The sequence below is a fragment of the Pinus tabuliformis genome, chromosome Q, assembly GCF_031772625.1.
Source record: "Pinus tabuliformis cultivar Carrire ecotype Pingquan chromosome Q, CPIR1, whole genome shotgun sequence".
Taxonomy (NCBI): Eukaryota; Viridiplantae; Streptophyta; class Pinopsida; order Pinales; family Pinaceae; genus Pinus; species Pinus tabuliformis.
The window spans coordinates 236,484,913-236,494,584 of NC_142296.1; the positions used below are offsets into that span (position 1 = coordinate 236,484,913).

Genomic DNA, 9,672 nt, shown 5'->3' on the forward strand with positions numbered 1-9,672 from the left:
TTTAGGTAGGAGAGCAGTCAAAGGAAAAGAGGATAATCAAGGTTTGCAAGTCTAAGTGCACCCATTCAAAAGGAAGAAAAAATGCTAGGTGTATTAGGCTGGGTAGGTAGTTTGAGGTTGCAGCAACAAGGTTTGGATCACCTTTGTATTGTCAAACAAGGTCCATCTCATCAATGACAGAAATCTCAAAGCAGTTGTTTGATGGCATAACTATGGAAGCATGTCTAATTCCCCTTTCAGTCCCCCATAAATCACTCACTAACATCCCCTGAAGGACCTTGGGATCTGCCCAACCAGTCCTGTTTTCACCTCATTCTTGTAAAATATCAAGTCAAGTTTTGGCTTTCCTCAATCAAAAGAAGCCACATTTCTTGTGTAAAAATCATTTCTCCACATTCCATTCAATTTCTCTGCCTAAGTTTCATTTCATAAACTTAGCCTCTTCCCTACACTTTCACTTCACAAAGTCATATTAACTTCTAATCTTATTGTATAGCTCCCTAAACTACTTTCCCATCCCTATTTCTACAAAAAATCATATAAAAACCCCAAAAAATACTAAATATCCTACCCTAAAGCACTATAGCTTTCTAACATAGTCTTGGGAAATAATAGTCCATTTGGGACTATTATGAACCCTTCCGCGTCCTAAATCCGGAGTTAACTTAGCATTTGGTTAAGTTAATAACCTCTTCCCCCCCCTTCACTCATAAACCTTACTATTTTACCCTCCACGCTCACATTTTCGGGTTTTTGTTTAAATAGCCGATTAAACAAATAAACATTACCCCCGGCACATAACCGCGTTAACCCATTAAACCCACATCTCCAAAGTTTTCAACCCCCTCCCGTTGGCATTGAAATGTTATAATAAACGGGCCCCGCTCCAAAGTTGCACGCCACCCCAATCGCCCCGTCCGCCATCCGATTTCCCACTCCCCAGATCCAAGGGTGGGCGGTCGTTTTCATATCCCGATTCGCCGGAGGTTAGCGTCTGGGGGATGGGCGGTTTCCCTGCCGTACCCCCGCCACGCGTCATCCTCCCGCGTGTTCCGAGGCCCCCTCCCCAATACCGCTCAGGCCGAAAGGTGGTGCGGGAGGAAACCAGAAACCACCCTCCGCTGGATGGCGTCAGCACCACGTCACCTCCGTGTCGACCCGTCGCTCCCCTGTGTCACTGCCACCTCATCCGCTCGCATCCCTGCCTCGCCAGCGTGTCCTCCGCCATGTCACCCTGTCATACCCAGTACCCACCGATGACGTCATGCTGACATCATCCCAAAAAGCGCCAAAGTCCCGAATTTTCATAAAAATAGGCCAATTCGACCGTTTTAGTTCATTTTTATTGGTCAAGTTTGGAGAGCTACGCACGCTGTTTTATGCCGTTTTACCTCCAGAGTTCAAATTCAAACAATTGAGCTGTTGCCGCCTGCAGATTCGCCTCCATTGTTCGCCATTGTACCAACTCGACCACCCTCGGCGCCTAAAAACTAGGTATTTGCCGAATTTCGCCTGTTAACCCTGTTTTTCACCATTTTCTCCATTTCACTTGCTTAATTACCTGCAAATTCCCAAATTAAAGACTCTGTCGCACCTAAATGCTGCCTAAAATTCACTGATAAACCCCTAGCTCAAAAAGAACCCTGTAAACCTGCGCCTGTTTGCAAATTCACCGTTGAAAAATCATTTTCAAGCTCGTATTCCTGGCAAGAACTCCATAACAGCTCAGCATTATCCCCTTTTGCCACATTCCACTGCAAAAACTTCAGTAATTTGGCCAAAATAATCCCCATTCCTTCTGCAATTTGCCCTTACAGTCTTCAATCCAGAGAATTTATCAAAGAGAAAACAAAGCCTTATCCAAACTCTGCAAAGTTTGCCTTTTCCACCATAGTTACAAATATTGAAGACTATTGCCTCATTTGAACTGATTGTGCAACTCATTTGCAAATCCTCTGAAGCAGCTTTCCTCAATGTGTTGTTGTTCTAAACATTATTCCAAGCTCAAGCACAGAAAGACTTCAAAATAGCTACTCCAACAGCTCTAAACATCACTCCTATGAACCCACCCAACAAAGAGCTTGAAGCAATGCCCCTAGCTGATAAAGATTACCTCATTCAAGATTTGGTTGGGGACAAGAATCACTTGCAGACCTTCTGCCAGTTGAGAAACAGTTTTTTAAGCAATTGTGACATGTATGGCATATGGGAGTCTAATTTGCCTTTTTACTTCCTCCCCTCTGTTAATATTTTTCCTGAGATTATCCATCTATGTGCTGAGAACTATGAGCCAACTCAGAGAGCTGTCAAGTCTCCATCTGGGAGCATACTTTTTCATATTACTCCTGACTCTATCAACCAGATGTTAAACTTCAAACAGACTCAGCTATTGTTTCCTTTCTCTATGAACTACTTGCTGGATGAAGGCTCCAAGCTCTCTAGCTCTGAGATTGCAAGAATTGCCAAGACATTCATGAGGGCAGACCGCTAACCTACTAGGCCACCTCCATTCCTATATGTCAACTTTAATGAGGTGGGCAAGCTGCTTGTAGATATGATTTCCTTTGTGCTAGGTTTTAGAACAAGTGAGCACATTGATGAAACAATGTTGGTTTTATTATCTGCATACAACCCAGGACAGCCCCCTGCTATCAAGTATAACTATGCCAAGTTCATAGCCAATAAAATGCATGACCAACTAGTGAAGCTGGATAGGGAGGGAATCTTCAAATATTCATCATATATCTATCATTTGTTCATGTATTACCAGTCTGAATGCTTCCAATGCCCCATCAAAAAGTTGGATTCAAAGGGTGAAAGAAGATCTGTTATCTTTTGGTCATCAGTTTTTCATGAGGTTCAAAACTCTCCATATTCCTACTGTGAGTTCATTGACCAATTTGTCTACCCAGTCTCTTGTCTCCTAATGAGAACTCCTCCTCCTAGATTATCATATGACATGCAGAAGATCTTGCAGCTGTCCAAGAATTACAAAATAGGTGATTGGTATCTCTACCAAAATCACACTGTCATTAGAATCTATGGCTGTGAGCTCTGTCCTTACAGGCTCCCAAGGTATGTACCAATGAGACTTTTTGCCTTGGAATACTATAGGCAACTCATTAATTCTGATCTCACTCATTTTCATAGTGCCAAGAAGAAAGCTCGCCTGAAATTTAGAGACCATCTAGGCCCCTTTATTATGAACAAGAAAGAGGGTTGGCAAGATGCTGACCAAATATTGGGGCAGAAGCTCAAGTTGAAAAGGAGTTTCTGGTGGGTTCCTTATGACCCGGATGGCTTTATCAGTGCCAGAAGAGTTAAATATAGGCTGACAGCATATGAGCATTGTAGATTCCCACAAATTGAACAATATGCCAACCAAGATGAGTGGCTGGCAGGGACACTAGTTGAGGAGTTTACTCAAGAAGAAATTATGGAGCAAAATGTCAAAGATTTAGAAAAAACTCTTGACTTGGATTCTTTTGACCAGGTAACTTTCAAACTGCCACAGCAAGTCGGAGAAGGTCCATCTACAGCTGCAGCTTCACAAGCTGCCCAACAACGGTCTACACCAGCAACAGGTACAGCAAAAGGCAAGGAGCTGATGGATGCAGAACAAGAAAAAATAACAGAACAGCCTGCTACCTCAAAAGAGCAGGGTCAAGGGCAGGCCCCTCCACAGCAGACTGAGGCACTACAAGTGCCAGCATTGCAAACTCCTGCTAATGAAGAAAGAGGTAAGAAGCGAGACCGAGAAGACTCCACACCTGCTAGTGGGTCTACACAGCAACCTGAAGCCAAGAGGCAAAGAGTTGATCCTCCAGTTGAGGAGGAAATTAGTGAAGAGATCCTAGAAAGTCCAAGGAGAGAAAGGGAAGCAAGCCAACACACACCTACTAGCTCTTTCCAACAAGAGCAAGAGAGGCAGCATGGCATGGAGGTGTCCTCCTCAACACAACAGAGCAAGCGGCCACCTAGTATCAAAACTGCTTTCATGGAAATCAAGGCTCAAAATGAACTGTTAAGAGTACAGTTATATGATCAGTTCCTCAAGGCAACACCTGCCAAACAACAAAGATTGATGGCAGCTTATGATTTCAAAGAAGAAAAAATGATTCTTAGCCATTTCAAGCCGAAGATACAACAGCCACAGTCAGCTGCAGATTATGTGAAGACAAATTTAGAGGTCCTTGCCAAGGACATTCACCCCATGGATCAAATAGAGTTTCACAAGCAAACAGGTGAGATGGTCTATGCCACTCTAGCAGATAAGGCCATGCTGGCCCATGAATTGAAGGAATCTTTGAAGAACACAAATACTCAGCTAGATTTGGAAAGAATGTCCTCCTCAGCCAAAGATAACAGAATAAAAACATTGGAGGACATTATTGTGGACCTAGGACATGATCCTAAGGATCCTAAGGGTGTCAGAGCCCTTATGAAGAAAAAAGAAGATGATATTGCTGCCCTCAGAAAACAATTGGGGTTGCCTTCTACTATGCACCCTCAAACTGCAGAGTTGGTACAAGAAAAAGATGTTGAGGATACAATGGATCTACTGATGAGAATGAACCAAAGAATAATTCAGATGGAGAAAGAATTGGAAAGAACAGTCCAAGGCAAGCAGGGAGAGTCGACCTCCCAGCCACCTCAAACAGTTCCAACTGATGTCCCTGTTCCTCCTACACAAGCAGCAGCAATCCCTCCTATCATCCCAGCATCCACAACAGCTTCATCCACCACAGATGCTACAGCAGCAGCAACAACAACAGCACCTGAATCTAGCATGAGCATGGATGAAATGATGAAAGCAGTTAAAGAGCTAGAACTTCAGGCAACAGAGGTAAAAGAGGCCAAAGAAAAGTTGGCCAAACTGGAAGTAAGCTACGATAAGTCCAAGGTGACAGTAGCTGAAAAAACAAGGGAAATTAAGGCCTTGAACGACAAAATAAAAGCCTTGGAGAAGGAGCTGAATTTAGAAAAGACTCTAGCTGAAATAAAAAAGATTTTGTGGGCCAAAATTGGCCAATCAATCACTGGACAATGGAAATCGATCCAAACTATGCATGAACAGATAGAATTAATAGGCCTAGCTCAATTTGAGAATCAAAGGGCTAGGGCAGCATTGGGAAATATGCCTGAGCAGGCTACTAAAATGATTCATTTCCTGAACACTCATACCAAAGAAGAGTTGGCAGCATTAGACATCAGCAACAGGACAGATACTATTCTGACAGCAAAAAAGGTGTTGACTCTAAGAAATTTTGTGCAAAGTCTAGAAAGAAAGTGTCAGGAAATGCAGGCAGAAGTAGATGATTTCAAGCTAAAGCTTGCAGCATTACAAAACAGGGGATTACCCAGCTTGTTAACCAGCGCCGGAAGACTGCTGACCCGGGAACAGTATGCCACCAGGATGAATAATTATATTTCAAATCAAATTACAACATCCACAAGTGCCTCAGAGGAAACAGGACCTCCATCAGGACAGAGCCTTTATGACAAGCTGGAAAACTTATTTTACATTGAGCATGAGATCAATCACTTGTTTGAGGTCCCGCCCAATTTTTACAGATATACTGAGGCAGATGAGACATTAATAAAGATACAAAGACATCAGCTGCCTAGAGAAGATTGGTGGCAAGCAATGCTGGAAATTTTGCCCAAGTAATCTCGGTCTTTTTCCTCTTCGTTCAGCTTCAGATTTTGGTCAGCTACAGATCAACTACAGGTCAGCAAAACTGAGTACGCAGGCACCGGACAAAGCATGAAGACAACAGGCAGAGCAAGTCAAAGCAATGACTCAGCAAAGCATTGGGACAGCAGGCCCAAAAAACGCAAATTAAAAGTGCAGCCTCAGCCGACTCAGTTGATCCCAAAAGTCCAAATTTTCTGACAAAATGGACAGCTAGCAAGCTAATACTTACTGCAACATTTAATTCTGCATTTACTTCCTTGGAAAAGTTGGTGATGTAATTTATTGCATGAAGACTCATCAACTAGATATTTTCTATCTCATTTTTGTATATATACCTCCCCATAGAACGTATTTGGGGTTGGTGATTTTCTCTCTAAGAGCTGCGCTGTAAATTTTTAGACTTTATAATACAAATGGCTGGTGAAGTTCATGGTCTCTGCACTATCTGGATGTGAAAGTGATGAACTGTGTTCTGATACAAAATTCCTGTGTTGTTTAATGGAACAATAAGTTTTCCTAAACCATGTCTTGTCTTTCTGTGTTTGCAAAATTCACATATATGTTTCATGATCTTAGCAATAGAGAAGAAGAATAGCTCAGGACTTGTTTGAATGCACCCTCTGCTCAATCTCTGCTTCTAATTGTGTTTTCTTCAGAATTGGTCATAAATATGAATTCTTAATTGCTCATGTTTGCACTGATTCTTTCATTATGAATGTTGTTTAGGAATTCTTAGTTGCTCCTAGATAATATTCTTACACTTTCCCTCTATCAGCATAGTGAAAGATCCTTGACTGCCTTTCATTCCCTGATTTCATGCCATCGATTCCCAGATTTGAAGAATTGTTCCATAGATGCATGTCTGGCTCTGTAGCATTACATTTTCCCAAGAAATACTTTCAGCAGTACACCATCATTGACTCCATTGCCCAATAGTCTAGATTGTTCTGAGACTGCATACCAGTTCTGCCTGAAATCATCATCCAACCAAATTTAAAACAAAACCCTGTACATCATAACTAGCCTAAAATTACTCCAAAACAAAGCTAAAACATAAAGAGAGAGCCCTCTCTGGTTGCAGGTAGGCTAGGACCTGCAGCTAAAAGATTGGTTAGTGGTTACCTCGGCCGTATTCCCTTAGGAGCCAGGGAACAACCTGAGTGATAACACCAACTACGACATTTGAACAAGGGCTACATTGCTCGTAATAATTGTAAAGGCTTATTATATATGTCTAGCATTCAATTTTTTTAGTTGACTATTAGTTGTGCTTGACCAAAAAAATATGTTGCTCTTTTATAGTTTAACATTAGTAATTAAATTTTATTATTTTTTATTATATATAAATTTATTTATTTAAAATCTAATTAGTTCAATTCAACCAACTATATTAGCGAGTATAAAAAATCCCTTTTATTGGACTTGAATTTGAGAAAAAATATGAAAATTCACCATATCCCAAGCCAAACCGCTGAAAATGCATTGTGTACTGTGGTTGCTTGGTCAAAAATGCATTGGACATGGGACAAGTCCCATGAAGATATGAAGGGATATCAAAGACTAATTTGTTGGGAAAAGAGAAAGTATTAAACATGAGCATTTATTGTATGATTTGATTAGGCAGAATCTAATCTAATCTCTCGTCAATTGTATAGAAACACATGATGACAATTTCTGATAATTTTTTTTGAATATGCATTACTCACTGACCTTGCCATTAATAGAAATAGAAGATGCGGGTGTCACAGCTGAATAAAATCATGTAACGCCACTTATTATTATTTAATTTGGTTCAATGAGAATCTAATCATTCATTAGAGACAATGGGAGCTTTTTTAACGAAGAACGGAAAGTGCTACTGGGAGGACTTGTCTGGAAAATCTACATTTGTATTACCGAGGTGGATCGACTTTATTTTTTAATTGCATGATGTGTCTTCAGTTTATTCGGTGTCTGGGAGGCCAAATTTCTTCATATTTGCAAGCTATAAGCATTGCTGTGATACCCACTAATTGTAATTTCCTCCTTGTAGTAGTGTGAATAGAAAGGTATCTATCAATAATGTTCAGAGTGAGATACAATGTCTCTGGCATTAGTTCAAATTTCAGATGCACCTGAAATTTAAAATTTCAATATCAAGCCTAAGAAATAACCAATAAAAATGTCTTGTAGATACAAGTTTGACAACAAATGAAACTAGCATAGGAATAGATTTTTACCTCTATCAACCAATCAATCAAGATTTGCCCTCATTTTCTCATTAATTTCAACCTGCGTTGTCATATAATCTAGAGGTGTGCAGCTAATGGTCTGGACACCCGCGTCTTCTATTTCTATTAATGGCAAGCTCAGTGAGTAATGCATATTCAAAAACTTTTTATCAGAAATTGTCGTCATGTGTTTCTAAAGGAAGGGCTTGGCCCTTGGGCAACCCTAAAGGAGAACATCGGAAGGGCTTGGCCCTTGAGTATGTAGTATGTCCGAATGTGTAGGATCCGTAATGGAATTCATGGCCCTTGTACTCAGTCAATAGAAAAAAAACAGAGGAAGTAGGCCTAGTACAAATAAAATGCAAAGTCAAGACCAACATCTTTACATGACAATGGCAATTTCTGATCAGTCGGTGTAAAAGAAAAAAGTAGGCCTCGTAGAAATAAAATGCAGAGTCGAGATCAACACCTTTACATGAAAATGGCAAGTTCTGTCTGTAACAGTTCCATCGATCATCCCGGCGTTTCAGAGCAGGATCCAACTGTGACAGTGTATCTCCCCTGTAGTCGTGGTTCCCAAGTACTGCCAATAAAACCCAAATTTCAGAATTCTTTATTAAACCTATGCCTTTAATATTCACATTAACTTCAAATATAAAAAAACCATGCCAACGAGTTAATCCAAGAACAATCTCATGCCCATGCTCGCAATGCAGAGGGCAAACTCAATACTGGTAAGAAACTGCTTAATAACACGCAGTTTAATTAGGAATTTGCAGGGTCTGGTGCTGAGAGCTGTACCAAGTTTCTCTCTTTCTGTAGTTCTATATAATGGAAAAAAGTATGATAATGACGATAAGTACCCAAATGCCATGGCTTCTGAAGGCTACTGGCGGTATAAATGGCAGAGAATGACTGCTCAAAGCTTTGATCATCTGTTCCATTCAACCCATCTTCATAAAAATTATCTCCAGTTGAAATGACAAAATCGATGTTCAACGGTTGGGCGATCTTCCCCATCTGTTACAGAGTCAGATATTAAGACATTATACATTTTAATCAGAAAACTCCAAGCAACTGCAGACAAACAATTGAAGTAATGAACAGCGAGTGGGAGGCAGCGTGCCTGTGCAGCAACTTGGGACTGATTGTATAAACCTTTTCTGCCCCAGTCGCCCACCACAAGGAATTTGAGAGGATCGGCAGCCATGATACAGTTGCTGGAAAGTAGTAGGAACGCCATGGAGAACATTAAAATGCAGCGCCAGGAGTAGTGTAGGGCAGCTTGAAGCTCCATCGCCATTTTCAGTGGAGGAAACAATGTCGATACAGGTGTAATGGTGGGAATGTGATAACCTTGAAGTTTGCTTACTGAGATAGTAGACTTTGTTATGGATATTAACAGTGTGTCACTTACATATGGAACAATTTTATTTATATAACATTGTAGAATAAATTAGCCCAACATTCGAAAAATTTAGAGAAATAGTACGTCAGCTTGATGAGCAGAAATTCCATAGTTTTACACATTGATACCCAATTTGCTTAATTCATCGCACTTAATAGAGAACAAGAAATTGGTACTTATCTAGAAGGCTCTGCAGTTAGATTACCGAGGCGATTACAACCGTAGCTGCAGTCAACCGTACGCCGACAGAGGACAATGTTATCATGACTGAATAAGAGGAGCCTTGACACAATTAATTATCAACCAATCACCTTTAAAAAATTAAAATTAAAATAATTAAAATAAATTATTATTTT

The 9,672-nt window shown here is 40.6% G+C and overlaps 1 protein-coding gene across 1 annotated transcript; it reads right to left on the minus strand.

Annotated features, from left to right (window-relative positions):
* Positions 1-1,631: 1,631 nt before the first annotated feature.
* Positions 1,632-9,291, minus strand: LOC149219063 (uncharacterized). Its single transcript, XM_089386692.1, has 4 exons — positions 9,035-9,291; positions 8,772-8,928; positions 8,295-8,491; positions 1,632-1,754 (listed from the first exon to the last, which is right to left on the minus strand). The coding sequence occupies exons 1-4, from the start codon at positions 9,209-9,211 to the stop codon at positions 1,632-1,634; spliced, it is 654 nt and encodes a 217-aa protein (XP_089242818.1). The 5' UTR covers positions 9,212-9,291.
* Positions 9,292-9,672: the final 381 nt, after the last annotated feature.